Source organism: Heloderma suspectum, chromosome 3 (assembly GCF_057233095.1).
Source record: "Heloderma suspectum isolate Gila_16-S chromosome 3, 16-S_ref, whole genome shotgun sequence".
Lineage (NCBI taxonomy): Eukaryota > Metazoa > Chordata > Lepidosauria > Squamata > Helodermatidae > Heloderma > Heloderma suspectum.
In genome coordinates, this window is record NC_139460.1 from 205,171,058 (window position 1) to 205,186,151 (window position 15,094).

The window sequence follows — 15,094 nt, forward strand, 5'->3', positions numbered from 1 at the left end:
CCTGCATTGGATAGGTGGTCACCCCCGAGTTCGGAGGTGACCGACTATCCCCATTGGATTGCTCCCTCCATCAGCCTTCCCCAACGTGGTGCCCTCCAGATATTTTGGCCTTTAACTCCCATCAGCCTCAGCCAGCAACGCCAGTGGTAAGGAATGCTGGGAGTTGTAGTCTGAAACATCTGGAGGACACCAGGTGGAGGAAGGCTGTGCTAAAGGGGTATTTATTTCAACTCTTTTATTTGAGAGTTGTGGATTGTAAAGTTAACATATATTATCCTTACACATTCAGAACATATGAACATCAGATCACCAACAGAAAGATACCCTAACCTAATCCAGGAGTGCTTGTTAAGAGTTCTGATTCACATATAAAGCTCCTATAAAAGGCTTCTCCGTTCACTTAAATAGGGATGACATCTTCACACATAAAAGTGAATGAAATGTCTTGGAACATTAAAGCTCCTGCAGTGTTTTGAATTGAGTTGAACTTCAACCCTACCCTCCAAAAGGTGCTCATCTTTTGTGTGCATACCTGAAATCCAAATCTACCCTATATAATAATTTCTATGAATTCCTCTTGAAGACATCACATTCTCTACAGAGTATAGTATACTTACAAGACGATGTTCTAAACGTTTGATTGTTTCATCTTTTTTCTTTAAATCTTCCTTAAGCTGTGTGATCTCACTCAGCAAATCATCAGTCTAGAATAAAAACAAAAAGGAGGTATTAATATATTACTGCAAGAAATATAAAAATAACTATCTCTCGAGGGTGGGGGAGTTAGAGCTTTTAAACAAAATGATGAAACACATGTTCGCTAGGTAAAAATAATTTTTAAAATATTAGTTTAGTTTATTTCCAGTCAAATGTATTACAAGCACAAGCCACAGGCCACCTCAGGCTCACAGACTCCCCTCTCCCAACGAATGTGAGATGGAAAAGTTCCCATTCCATTTTAGATTAACCACTGGGGTTAGTGAAAACAGGCTAGATTTATAACCCATGGTTTGAAATTGGCTTGTTCCCACTAACCAAAGATTTACTGACTGTGGTCATAGACCAGCATAAATATACAGATTTGAAATATTAAATCAGCATTTCTCTGATCTTATTCTCATTGCATTTACCTTTATTTCTTTTTTTTTCTTTTGCATAAATGTCAATCTATTATCTTTTACAGAAATAAAACATCCAATTAGCCCCAAAATTTCCTTAAATCTTGCAATAAGTTCAACCTGTTCTGAATCAGGGCCTGGGCACGGTAATGGACTGGATGAGGGCCAATAAACTGAAACTCAATCCAGACAAGACGGAGGTACTGTTAGTGGGTGGTTCGTCTGCCCGGCTAGGTGATATTCAACCTGTTCTGGAGGGGGTGCACTCCCCCTAAAGGATCAGGTTTGAAGTTTGGGGGTGCTCTTGGATCCAGAACTGTCACTTGAGGCACAGGTGAACTCAGTGGCACGAAGCACTTTTTATCAGCTTAGGCTGGTATACCAACTACGCCCTTATCTGGACAGAGATAGCCTAGCTACAGTTATCCATGCTCTGATAACTTCTCGTCTGGATTACTGCAATGCTTTATACATGGGGCTGCCTTTGAAAATGGTCCGGAAACTTCAGCTGGTCCAAAATAGGGCAGCAAGATTGTTAACAGGGACTGGCCTGTGAGCTCATATTACGCCAGTACTTTTCCAGCTGCACTGGCTGCCAATCCATTTCCGGGCCCGATTCAAAGTGCTGGTGTTAACATTTAAAGCCCTTAACGGCTTGGGGCCAGGTTATCTGAAGGATCGCCTCCTCCCATATGTGCCTGCCTGGACCTTAAGATCATCGTCAGCGGCCCTCCTCCATGAGCCCCTGCCAAAGGAAGTGAGGCAGGTGGCTACTAGGAGGAGGGCTTTTTCTGCTGTGGCACCCCAGCTCTGGAATGAGCTTCCTAGCGAGGTTCACCTGGCACCTACATTGTATTCCTTTCAGCGCCAGGTGAAGACCTTTTTATTCCCCCAGGCATTTTAGCATTTTAGCTTTCTGAACTTTTAGCTTTGCTGTTTTAAATCTGTATTTTAAACTCCTGCGCTGCTGCTAGGTTTTATTGTGGTTGCATTGTTATATTGTGGCTTTAATGTTCTATATATTTTAAATTGTTTTACTGTGTGCTGTTTGGTTTTAATTTTTGTGAACCGCCCAGAGAGCTTCGGCTATTGGGCGGTATAGAAATGAAATAAATAAATAAATAAACAAACAAACAAATAAACAGACAAACAAACCTGATCTCTGCATAAAGTGGACAGTATAAGGCCTATGTAACAGACTCAACCTCTTTAAACCCACGACAAAAATATGCAGCCAAAGGAATATCTGCAAGTCTTCCTTGTAACAGTACAGAGAGCAAAACATTGAACCTTAACCAATGTTACAGCTTGTAAATATTACACCTCTTGAGTCCCATAATCAGGATTCACACCCACAAATAATGGAGAACAGGTTTTATTTGCAAGAGATCACATATTTTGGATGTCTAAATCCTTAAATTTCTGTGACAGTATTTTTTTAGCCTGATTAATCCCCATCATTATCAAAACCTCAGGTGGAAATCCCAGCACAGACACCTTGTTCTAAAGCAGTTTCATCCAAGCACAAACAGAAATATCTGGTGTTGAGGATCCCCAGGAGAATTGTCCTGTAGGATCCAAATATCCATGCTGAGGCTGCTGGGTCCAGGGTGACTTAGGAAATCATGGCTGACAAGACAACCATGGGCCTGTCCCAAAATGTCATTGGCTCAACACATGTAGCAGGGCATAGGGTATACTTGATTTTCTCTACTGGGCAAGGAGGACAGTGGTCTGAAGGTGGAAGGTTTTACAACATTTCCCTTGTCATGGTCACAACACTTCATGTTGAGATTTTGACTTATGATGGCTGCTTCCTTCTCCAAGTATGGGATCTAATAGGATGGTCTGCCCCTGGAGGATGATGGAGTCCAGAGGGATCTGGGTAGTTTTCCAGCTGATGTGGCTGGTGCTCTTGTCAAAACCCTGGTTGATTCGTGGACCACAGAGATGACCCAGAGAGTTGACACAACTGCTTCTGGGCAAGCTCTCCTGCTTAGCACAGCCAGGGCAATACCCCTGAGCTGCAGGTACTGAAGCAAGTGAGGAGACATCTCGAATGCATGTAGAGGAAAACTCAGGACAAATACAAGCAAACACGAGTAACAGCTCATTATCAAGTCTACTCAATGGAAGTGGTTGAGATGAAGCAGCAACTTTTCTCCTCCACCATCATACCCTCTCAATGCCATCCAGCAGAGCTTTCTCAAATGGTTTGGGATGTTTTAAAGTCTGTCCCTAGTGGTGATGCAGTGGAAGCCTCAGTGGCTCGCTGTGACATCTTTGCAAGACAATGTCATTGTAAAATCATTTGTACCCATCATGACTAGGACTCCGCAGTTGGTACAGGTCAATCCGTGGAGATGTCCAGAGCACCGTCTGGTCCTACATTGTTGGATAACTTTCAGTTTGCGGGGCCCAAGGATGTGAACAAGGTTCTTGGTAAGGTTCAGCCAACTACATGTTTGCTCAACCCTTGCCCCTTGTGGCTTGTTACATCTGGCAACGAACCGACAGCTGACTGGGTCCACAAGGTAGTCAATTCCTATTTAAGAGAAAGAATGGTCCCAGAGTCCTTAAAAGAGGCAGTACCTCTGAAGAACCACTCCTGAAGAAAATTCTTAATAATTATAGGCCAGTGGCTAATGACTCTTTCTTGGGCAAAGTGCTTAAACATGTGGAGGCCAACCAGATCCAGGCTCTCTTGGATGATACGGATTTTCTGTGTCTAGTTCAATCAGGGTTTAGGCCTGGTTTTGGCACTGAAACAGCCTTAACCACTTTGTGGGATGATCTCTGTCAGGAGAGACACAGAGAGCAGGGAGAGTGTGACCTGTTGCGTCTGTTGGACCATTCAGCAGCTTTCCATACCATCGGCCATTATATCATTCTGGATAGGCTGTCAGAGCTGGATTGCAGGAGTACTTTATTGCAGTGCTTCTGCTCCTACTTGGATTATCAATTCTAGAAGGAAGCACTGGGAAATTTTGTTCTGCCACACTGCAGTAATGCCACAGGGTTCCACATGGGTTCCTATTTATCCCCCATGCCTTTCAACATCTACATGAAATCTCTGGGAGGGTTTATCTACAGATGTGGCTGAGGTGCCAACAAAATGCGGAAGACTCTTCGGAGTGAGGTGTGGCTGTGGGAGCTAACAAGTTGAGACTCAATCCAGACAAAACAGAGGCACTGTTAGAGAGAGGTTCCTCATTTTAGATGACTGGGATTCAATCTGTTGTTGGACGTGGCTTGATGCACTCCCCTTGAAGAACCAGATGCGTACCTTAGGGATGCTCTTGGATCTAGCACTGTCATTAGAGGCTCAAGGGGTCTCTGTGGCATGCATGGAGTGCCTTTTATCAGCTTACAATGTATTTATTTATGAGTATTAATAAACTGCTTGCATCTAAAGATTTCAAAGTAGTGTACACAATTCATAGAAAAATAAAAACCAACACATAGTACTCAAGCTACAACCCTATCTGGAGGTAGATAACCTGGCTACAGTGATCCATGTTCTGGTAGCCTCCTGTTTGGATTACTGTCATACGTTGTACATGGGGCTACCTTTCAAGACAGTTACTTTAACTGGTGCAAAATATGGCAGTCAGAGTGGCAGGAGTGCCTGGTGGTAGGCCCAGTGGAAGTCTCATGAATTTATTCTGTATCCTCCAGATTATTTGGCTCTAAAATGCCCCATATCTCTGCCAGGTTGTTTTTTAAGACTTATTGCTGTATTTGCATTTTATTATGGTCATATTTTAAGGTTGATTTGTACAACACCTAGATAACTTGTTTATACGTTATCTAATAAATATAAATAATAAAAATATAAACCAGAGAAAGGGAAGTCCTTTTCCTAGCACACAGGAGGAAGGGAGCACTATGTACAAACATAACCAATATAGTAATCATGACTTATTTAATCAACTTAGCCTCATCTCCCACCACAGAAAGTAATGCTTCCACCTTCCTTTCCCCTTCCCCCTCTTTAAAAAAGTCAACAGTGAAACTAGGAACTCTTGTGACTCTGGGCAATTGCTTTAAATACCATGATGGATGGGACAGAAATGCATTAAGATGATTAATAATGAACTTTATGCAGACAATCAATTATTTTACCGTTTCAGATCATTCTCTGTTTGCTTGTTGTTGACTCATTTCTATAAGCTTAATTTAGCTAAAACTGGGTTTATTTTTCCCCTGCTTCTGCTTGGAGTTTAGGCGTTTATCTTTTTCCTCTCATATTTCTTCTATTGCTAAAACATGTCACTCTCACATTCTAAATCTTTCTAGAATCTGTTCTCTGTTGATTAGGCTCGTTTTGTTTTGTTTTTGTTTTTTAATCTCATTTGGATTACTGTAATTCTTGTCTGTTTACTCTGTATCTCAGCTCAGCCATTTCCAGTTTTCTTATTGAGCACTTCTACTTTTTTAAAAGTTTTTGTATCCTTGTGCCTGAAACACATTACTTATGGAAATCTAGTCTAGTAGATCCCTTACAGTTTTTAAGAAATTCCTTAAAGCTATTTATTTTAATTAGCATTCTCCTGATTCTGTTATTATCTGATTGCCTCCACCATGTTCTTTTTTTTCTTTCTTGTACTGTATTATTTAACTGAAATTATGTGTCTATAGATTGGGCCTTTTAAAATTGTTTTTGTATAGTGCCTAGCTCATTTTAGGCACTTAATATTATATTAGGCAAAATATCAAAGAAATACATCAAGCAACCAAACCAAATTGCTTTTTTGTTGAACAGCTATATTTAGAAATGGTTATGGGCAAAGAGTATCAAAACTAATTTTTCGGACAATATATCAGATTCTAGATTTCTGCATATGTAAAGTATGCCCATTGTGGTTTAACTAAGTAAACATGATATCTTCAACAATAAAACTCAAAAATCATCTGAGTGAAATATTCATTTCAGCTGTATACTAGGCTCTTTCATCTAAAAGGCCCTGCTCTGCAACAAGCACAGCTGGTTTACCTTATATATCGGTTCAGGCTCCTGGAGTTCTGGGCTTGAAGGCAGTGAGAGAGTGATGTTGTGGAGTGACACATTTTCATCATTCTGCAAGAGAAAAGTTTCCCATTTATTTGCTGAGTACTTGAATCTTAATGTCACTTTTGAACTAAAAATATTACTAATTATTCCATTAGCCCTGACATTAGTACTGTCCTTCAGAGACCTGGGAATTCCCAAATAGTTAAATTTGTTTTGGCTAGTTTTCACTTAGGTAATGAACCTGTGCTTGGGCTGTAGAACTTCACACAGTAGGAGGGGTCTCCTCTATTCCAAAAATTATCATGTTGAAAAAAAAAATGATGGGGATAAGAATTCCATCCTGGCCTTTTCCCTGACATGCTAGTTTTCTATATGCAGGGAGGCTTTGTTTTGATAGAATAAAATTCAATCATGTGAGCCCCCCATCCCCACCTGCAGTCTGAAGTGTAGCACATATACAGATTAACAAACCTACTGTCCCAGAAAACTGAATAATGCAATTCCAATTATAACGGTTTCTAATTCACTTGTTAAGCTAATGCCAAAATTATTTTATAAATTAACGAACTCTAATATTTTAATACCTGTTCTTTTGTTGCCTTTTATCTATTCTAACACTATTGCTAGTGTAGAAGTACAGCAGCAGGAAAAACACACACAAAACACTTATCAGATATTAGAAAGGCTCTTTCAAGCAGGAGTTACCAAAAGTAGAAAAACATACTACACACACACACGTATTGCACGCACCAGCAATTGTTGCATATACAGCTCCCTGCCTGATACAGCAACCAGGTATGCACACATTACCTCAGTTAGAAACTGATTAGCTAATCCACTGTTCGTTTGACCTGGGGAGTTGGGGCTGGTTGATTTAGAACCCTCCTCCCTTCCAACCAAACTGCAGATGGCCCTATTCACAACTCCCTGTACCAGGGCTATATACATGCAGCCCCAACAGTTGTATGTGTGTAGGTTTGGATCAGATCCATAATGCTTAACTCCGGGATTATAGCCACTAACATCAACACAATCATACCAAAAGGATGCATAAGGAAATTCTATTATCCACCACCAGAAGTGATATTACATTTTCTTCTTTGCCTTAGAATGTTTACATTAAATTGAAGATTTACCTGTAGTGACAGATATTTTAACTGAACAAGCAGGATACACATATGTAGCTTGAAAGGCAATGAAAATAAAAGTATATGGGGATAGACTGTAGCTCAGTGATAGAAATTGGCTTCATTTGGATAATATCTCAGCCTAATAAGCCAATACGAACTTTTCCTCACACACAGCCCCTTCACTCCCTCCCTCTACAGCATGAGCAAACAAACCAGGAAGTTTTCAACTAACCATCTTTTCCCAGTGTGCCTGAACTGAGAAATTATGCTTATCAGCTTCAGATCGCACCAGGATATTAAGCCATGATTTGAAGTTGGTTTAATAGCCTAGCTTGTTCTGAAGCTGGTAACAATATGTTTCCTGGTTCAGACGAAATAGAAAACTATGGCTAATTGAAGTATACCTGGTTTAATTGTGGCTCATGCAAAGGGCCCGCACATGCAGGGAAAGGGCTCGTTCATCTCTCAGTTTAATTCAGAAGGGATCTGATCAAACTAGCTCTATATGCCGAAGGTCCCACATTTAATCCCTGGTATCTCCAGTTAAAAGGATGAGTTAGCAGGTGATGGGAAAGACCTCTGCCTGAAACCCTAGAGAGCCACTGCTAGTCAGAGCAGACAATACCAGGATAATCTATTGTGACAAATAGTCTGAACTGGTTTAGAAAAGCTTCCTATGTTTTTAAATCAGAAATAGCTCCATTGCAAGAGCACCTAAACAATCATTTTAGAGTTTGTTAACACTAAGATGTACAATAATTTTGAATTGTACGATTTGTAAAAGGGCTGAATTAAGGCAGGATTTATCTCCAAAAAGTCCCCTTGAAATATCCCCAGGACTATAAAACAACCTGTTTTACCGATTTTACTTTTCGTCCATGTGGCCTATATTGAATTCTTCGGATATTGCCCAGAGTAGCTGAAAGAAACATAATCTCCTTGACCAAAGGCTACATAGCTGCATTTAGGAACAAAGAATGCTGAGCTCTGTTATTCAAATGGACCTCATCATCAATGACATCACAAAACATTTGTAATAGGCAAAATGCCTCTATAAAGCCAGGACTGGTATGTGAGAAAAGGAAATATTATTTTAATTAACTACACATTTTGCCACCAAAGGAGTGCAATCAGTATTAACAGCACAAATTAGATATGGGGCAACATATCCACATTGGTGTGATATTTTAATTCACCCCCCCCCCAAAAAAAAAGAACTTCTGCCTTGAGGAACGGATGGCAAGAGTAGCTCCCTCAATGCCTGTTGCTCTCAGCTGTAATTAAGGAGAGAGGGTCAAGATGAAGTGACCAAACAGGCTGCTTTCTGGCTAAGAGCAGCCCCAACTAACCTGAGTGCAAAATGGTTGGAGAGAGAGCGGCCTGGCTCTCTCTTTATGTCCATAAAGGACATTTATGGAACTGATAGAGGGAAAACTACATATTAATTATGTTATGAAAGTGCTTTTAGAATATTAAGTCTCATTAGAGTAAAAGGTTTGTCCCTCTTTTGCAGGTCTAGTTCAGAATTATTAGGTAATATGTCATTTTATGTGACATACACTTGGGTCTTTTGACAAAAAGTATGTATTATCCTATCAACAAAATCATTTAAACAGATCCTCTTTAACAGACTATTACTTCCTGTCTTTTCTTTTTCCTAATGTTATACAGAAGACAAGCAGTTTATACATATATGAATTAAAATGGGCATTAAATTTTAGCACTCCTCCACTATTATTTAATCTAAAACATTGTTCACAAATTTCCTGTTCCTTAAGTTCCCTCCCACAAAATGTGTGTAGAGGGGTAATCATGACCACATTTGGTGGTCATGCCACCAACCTCAAAATGTTCAGTTGAACATGTGAGAAGGGCCCCTGTGTGTGTTGAGCTGTATGCATTCAGCTGAATATGTAGAGATCAGTTCCACCCTTGCCTCCACAAAGGGCTTCAATGAGCTAGGACATTAAAATGGTTTTGCTTCACCTTCCACTAACATTGCAAATCAAATTTACATTAGAAATAAACGAATGTTCATTATTTTGGAAGAATCAACCCAAGGAATTTTAATTGATAATTTAATTAATTAATTAATTGAAGGCTAGAATCCAAAGAAATCACTGTCTGTATCCATAGTGGGGCGGGGTGGGAAGAGATTTCCTTTTCTCACAACAGCCCCTTATACTACATGGAATGTTGCACTGGGGGTTGTGCAATCTGGGGTGGGGGCTGCTGCTGAAAGGGGAAAGGATAAAAAGCCCCCATATAGACACAGATGGCCAATTTGGATCCCAGCCAAAAAGGGTTTTTTTTTAACCGACAAATAATTTTAGTACCGATAGCAGCTTCAATCCTAATTACTCCAAGTGGTGTTCCACTCAAAGAAGAAACCTCTACTTCCTACTGCAGCTCCCAACACCCTTGAGAATTCAATTCTGAATATCAGGGGACCCTCAGAAATAATGTGGGATATGACACGGAGGATTGCAGATAGAGGAGAAAACTGGCAAACATCATGGACCTCTCCTTGTATGAATAGAAACATCTTTCTGCTCACACTGGACATCTCTGGATCTATCATACAAGCCAGTATTTAAAGTAAGAATACACAGCTTAAACTAATTTAGATATTGCAGTTATTTACTATAAAACAAAAATTAGTGAGAAGTGTCCCCATCTACCCTCACACTCAGTTTATAACGTACTAACCTGATGAAGTATCCTTTTCATTTTTAATAACTGTGTTTTCACAGCTGTACAGTCTTGAACCATATGCCGAAGCGTCATTTCATCCAGCATCACAGTGTTTGCCGGCAAACTCCTCAGAGGCGGGTACAAGCTTGGTGCTCCATAGCCTTCGAGATGACCAACAGGAGGGGAGTCTAAATAGTTGCAGCTCCTGAAATATGTTTTGGGGAAGTTAACCTGCAGTCCTATGTTGCGCTTTAACAAAAAGCACATTCTGCAAACTTGTGTATTAGACCAATATCAATCTCATAGCTATTCTAATGTCTTAAGATAGGCAGAGGGGGTTCTTCTCCATACACCCTTGCAAAGGGAAGTTTGTTACGCTGTGATAAAGGAGACAGCCTTCTCTGTGCTGGCGCCCCGACTTTCAAATGCTCTCCCTTCAGGAGTTGGAATAGTACCAATATTACTAGCATTTTGGCAACAGGTCAAGACTTCTTAATTTGCCTAGGCATTTTAGAGTTGGTTTATGTTTTTAGTTTATTCTGCTTTTTTTTTTAGCTTGTCTTGTTTGTTTTATGATTATGTTTTGTTGTGTATTATGTTTTTAGCACGATTAACTTTATTCATGCCTTGTTTACCACCCTGATATCTTCAGATGAAGGGTAATTTAAAAGGTCTTAATAAGTAATAAGTAATAATATTACTAGGGCTACCCAATCCTTAGTTGTTTAATCAGTTATGCATATGACTCAAACAGTTTTGACGAAAAAGGCATGCTACTATTAAATAGCACATATATATGTCACAGAAAGTGCCATCTTAGAATAAGGTATTTCCTCTTGCGTGAGAGTGAATGGAGAATGTATTTTTAAGAGATAAAATAACCACAGATGGCAGGCACTAGGTATTATATTAAAAATAATTAACTTTAAAAAAAATGTTGAAAAATGTTGGGGGTGCTGTTTAGTCAGTTAAAAAAGTTTTTTTGATCAAGTTCATCTAAATGATTAATGAGCAGTTACAGGAACTCTGGGGGAAAGCGACCATGTTGTACTTGAGTTCTTGGTTCTAAGGGAAGCAAAAGCCGAGTGTACTCAAACGCGTACCCTGGATTTTAGGAAAGCTGATTTTAATAAACTCAGAACAATGATCAGTAAGGTCCCATGGCAAGCAATGCTAGCGAGAAAAGGAGTCCAAGATGGGTGGGAACTTTTAAAAAAGGAAATTCTCAAGGCACAATCACAAACAATTCCAACAAGAAGAAAAGGTGGAAGACAACAGAAGAAGCCAATGTGGCTTCACAAAAAGCTTAGGGATGACCTGAAAACAAAAAAGGACACATATAGGAAGTGGAAAGAAGGCCAAGTAACAAAGGAAGAGTACAGGCAGGTAGCACAGAATTGCAGGGATGGCGTCAGGAAGGCTAAAGCGGAGAACGAGGTGAGGTTAGCGAGGGATGCTAAAAACAACAAAAAGGCTTTCTTCAGCTACGTGCATAGTAAAAGGCAGAGGAAAGAAATGGTTGTTCAGCTATTAAATAAGGATGGCAAAATGATAACAGAGGACAAAGAAAAGGCAGAGGTGCTCAATTCCTACTTTGGCTCAGTCTTCTCCCAAAAGAGGGTCTATGACCCCCCTGGCAAAGGCGAAGTACAGGCTGAAGGGGCAGGATTGCAGCTTGAGATCGACAGGCATATGGTCAAGGAACACCTCATTACTTTGAATGAGTTCAAATCTCCAGGGCCAGATGAACTGCATCCTAGAGTCATAAAGGAACTGGCAGAAGAACTCTCAGAACCGCTGTCTATTCTCTTTGAGAAATCATGGAGGACCGGGGAAGTGCCAGATGACTGGAGGAGGGCTAACGTTGTCCCTATCTTTAAAAAGGGTAAAAAGGAGGAACCTGGGAACTACAGACCAGTCAGTCTGACATCAATCCCTGGGAAAATTCTGGAGCAGATCATAAAGCAATCCATCTGGAAGCACCTTGACAACAATGCCGTGATTACTCGAAGCCAACATGGATTTGTCAAAAACAAGTCCTGCCAGACAAATCTGATCTCATTTTTTGATCAAGTCACCTCCCTTGTAGACCGTGGGAATGCTGGAGACATCATATACCTCGACTTCAGCAAAGCTTTCGACAAAGTGCCCCATGATATCCTGATGAGCAAACTAGCTCGAAGTGGGCTAGATGAAACAACGATCATGTGGATCCACAGTTGGCTACAGAATCGGACTCAAAGAGTGCTTATCAATGGGACCTTCTCAAGCTGGGGAAAGGTAACGAGTGGGGTACCGCAGGGCTCAGTCCTGGGCCCAGTGCTCTTCAATATTTTTATTAATGACTTGGAGGAGGAGGTGCAGGGAATGCTGATCAAATTTGCAGATGACACAAAATTGGGAGGGATAGCTAATACTTTGGAAGACAGAAACAAAATTCAAAGTGATCTGGATAGACTGGAGTGCTGGGCAGAAAACAACAGAATGGCATTTAATAGGGACAAATGCCAAGTTCTGCACCTAGGAAAAAGAAACCAAATGCACAGTTACAAGATGGGGGATACGTGGCTCAACCACACTACGAGCGAGAAGGATCTTGGAATTGTCGTCGATCACAAGCTGAATATGAGCCAACAATGTGATGTGGCTGCAAAAAAGGCCAATGCTATTTTGGGCTGCATTCATAGAAGCATCGCTTCCAAATCCCGGGAAGTACTAGTTCCCCTCTACTCAGCACTGGTTAGGCCTCATCTGGAGTACTGTGTCCAGTTCTGGGCACCACACTTTAAGAAGGATGCAGACAAGCTGGAGAGGGTTCAAAGGAGGGCAACAAAGATGATCAGGGGACTGGAAACAAAGCCCTATGAAGAGAGACTGAAAGAACTGGGCATGTTTAGCCTTGAGAAGAGAAGACTGAGGGGAGATATGATAGCACTCTTCAAGTACTTGAAAGGTTGTCACAGAGAAGAAGACCAGGATCTCTTCTTGATCATCCCAGAGTGCAGGACACGGAATAATGGGCTCAAGTTACAGGAAGCCAGATTCCGACTGAACATCAGGAAAAACTTCCTGAGTGTCAGAGCAATACGGCAATGGAACCAATTACCTGGGGAGGTGGTGGGCTCTCCCACACTGGAGGCCTTCAAGACGAGGCTGGACAGCCATTTGTCAGGGATGCTCTGACTTGGATTCCTGCATTGAGCAGGGGGTTGGACTCGATGGCCTTGTAGGCCCCTTCCAACCCTACTATTCTATGATTCTATGATTCTATGATTCTATGATTGATCAGTGACAGGCTGCAGCCCTAAATACTGCATTCAAATATTTAGAACATATTTATGAATAATATTTCACACTCTAATACAGCTACACCTCAAGGTATGGGAGAAGAGGAATAATTTAGTCCTCAAATTGCAGGGTTAAGATACTCTGATGTTGGTTCCAGCTATTTTTTTAAAGTTACAAAACCATGACAGTCATAGAAAGAGCTACCAAGCATACAAACTAAATAAACCAAACATCCCAATCCATAGGCAACATTAGCTACGACCCAGGTGCACGCCCCCCACAAACAACAACAGATTAACTCGTATTACAAGAGCATTCCTGTGATGGGAATACCATGCAAATATACCACAGAAATGGTGCAAACAGATTACCTTACCAAATACTATCTTTTCAGCATTCAACTGAATACATGTATTGCTATAGTCCTTTGCACTAGCACCTTTTCAGGAAAAAAAGTACTTACAGACCAAAAGCATTGCCTTTTCTGTGCTAGATTTGGATTGCAATCCTATATCCAATTATCTGAGTACAAGATTACACTATTAAGTTACCAATAAATATGTGTGTGCGCACACATGTGCATATTTAAAACACATTAGAACTATAAGATGGGTGGGAGGAAACGAGAGCAGTATACTAATATCTATCATATTTAAATGTTGTTTAGAAGAAACGTTCTCTAAATAAGACTCCTGTCTCATCATCTCCTATAACTCTTACCACCCCCCTCTGTTGTCTCCCTACAAGTTTTCCAAATTTAGATTCTATGCTCCTTGGAGCAGAAACCTCTTTGCTTAGCTTATGCTTATCTGCAAACCACTACGTTCCACTGATGACACAATATAAATAATTATCTATAGTTTTCACTAAACAAAAACACCCTCAACATTTTACTTCTCCAAATACCTGTTCAGATCATTTCTACTATGGGGATAGTGGTCAATGTGTCCAAGATGATAATGGTCTTGGGTATTCCATCGTTGTGGTGTCCTCTTCCACAACCCCTCTTTCTGTTGCCTGATATTTCTGTCTGGTCGCTCATAATGGTTCATATTTTCACAATCCACTACACAGATGAGAGAAAATATTTCAACATTAGTCTGTGAGGGAGAACAATTATCACCTAGAAATCCAAAATAGCTGTCAGGTATTATTCATTACTGATTTACAGTGATATACATAAGTACAGGAACTGATGCACAGTGAATTAGGTACTGGTGCTAATTTGGTAGTTCTATTTTTTATGATACCATGATGAAGTTTTAATTACTGTTGTGAATCAACTCAAAAGCAAAAGGCAGAATACAAATGTTTCAAGTGTATAAACTCACTAAATTGTGTATAAACTGCATTAAATTTCAAGCAACAGAAATTTCGTACTAGACATCCTGAAACTAATTTGCTCCCAAAACAGTTAAGTTGCTACTTTAGTTAAGCAACTTGAATCTTCACTCACATAAGATGAAGGGGTAATCAAAACTCAAACTGATGTTTAGAAAACGTGGAGTATTTTTCTTCAAAGGAATAATTTCTTTGCTATCAGAATCTCAAGATTTAGGGGCAACATTTAAAAGTGCAACAAACAGCATTTTTATGGTAAGAAGCTTTCTTTTTCAATATTAATAGAGCTATTAGACAGAATGTTATTTTTTTAAATTACAGGAAAGTTTTAGAACATTCATTCTACCATACAAGCTGAACCTGAGATTTTAGAGCTTTGTCAGTATAAGTGAACGACAACAGTTTGGTTTGTGAAAGCTGTATCTGGCAACTACTTACAAACTGTTAACAGCTAAGCCAAAATATAAATTGTAGTCAGACAGGAAAAGTTTCAAGAAACCCTTTAGGCT

The 15,094-nt window shown here is 40.2% G+C and overlaps 1 protein-coding gene across 3 annotated transcripts in view; it reads right to left on the reverse strand.

Annotated features, from left to right (window-relative positions):
* CCSER2 (coiled-coil serine rich protein 2) overlaps window positions 1–15,094 on the reverse strand; it is a 79,100-nt gene that overhangs the window by 31,376 nt on the left and 32,630 nt on the right. For all 3 annotated transcript variants that reach the window (XM_084845336.1, XM_084845338.1, XM_084845337.1), the window contains exons 5-8: window positions 14,151–14,310; window positions 9,972–10,161; window positions 6,115–6,198; window positions 618–704 (exon numbers count right to left, since the gene is read on the reverse strand). In XM_084845336.1, coding sequence (XP_084701462.1) covers window positions 618–704; window positions 6,115–6,198; window positions 9,972–10,161; window positions 14,151–14,310 — 521 coding nt within the window. The remainder of the gene's footprint in view (window positions 1–617; window positions 705–6,114; window positions 6,199–9,971; window positions 10,162–14,150; window positions 14,311–15,094) is intronic.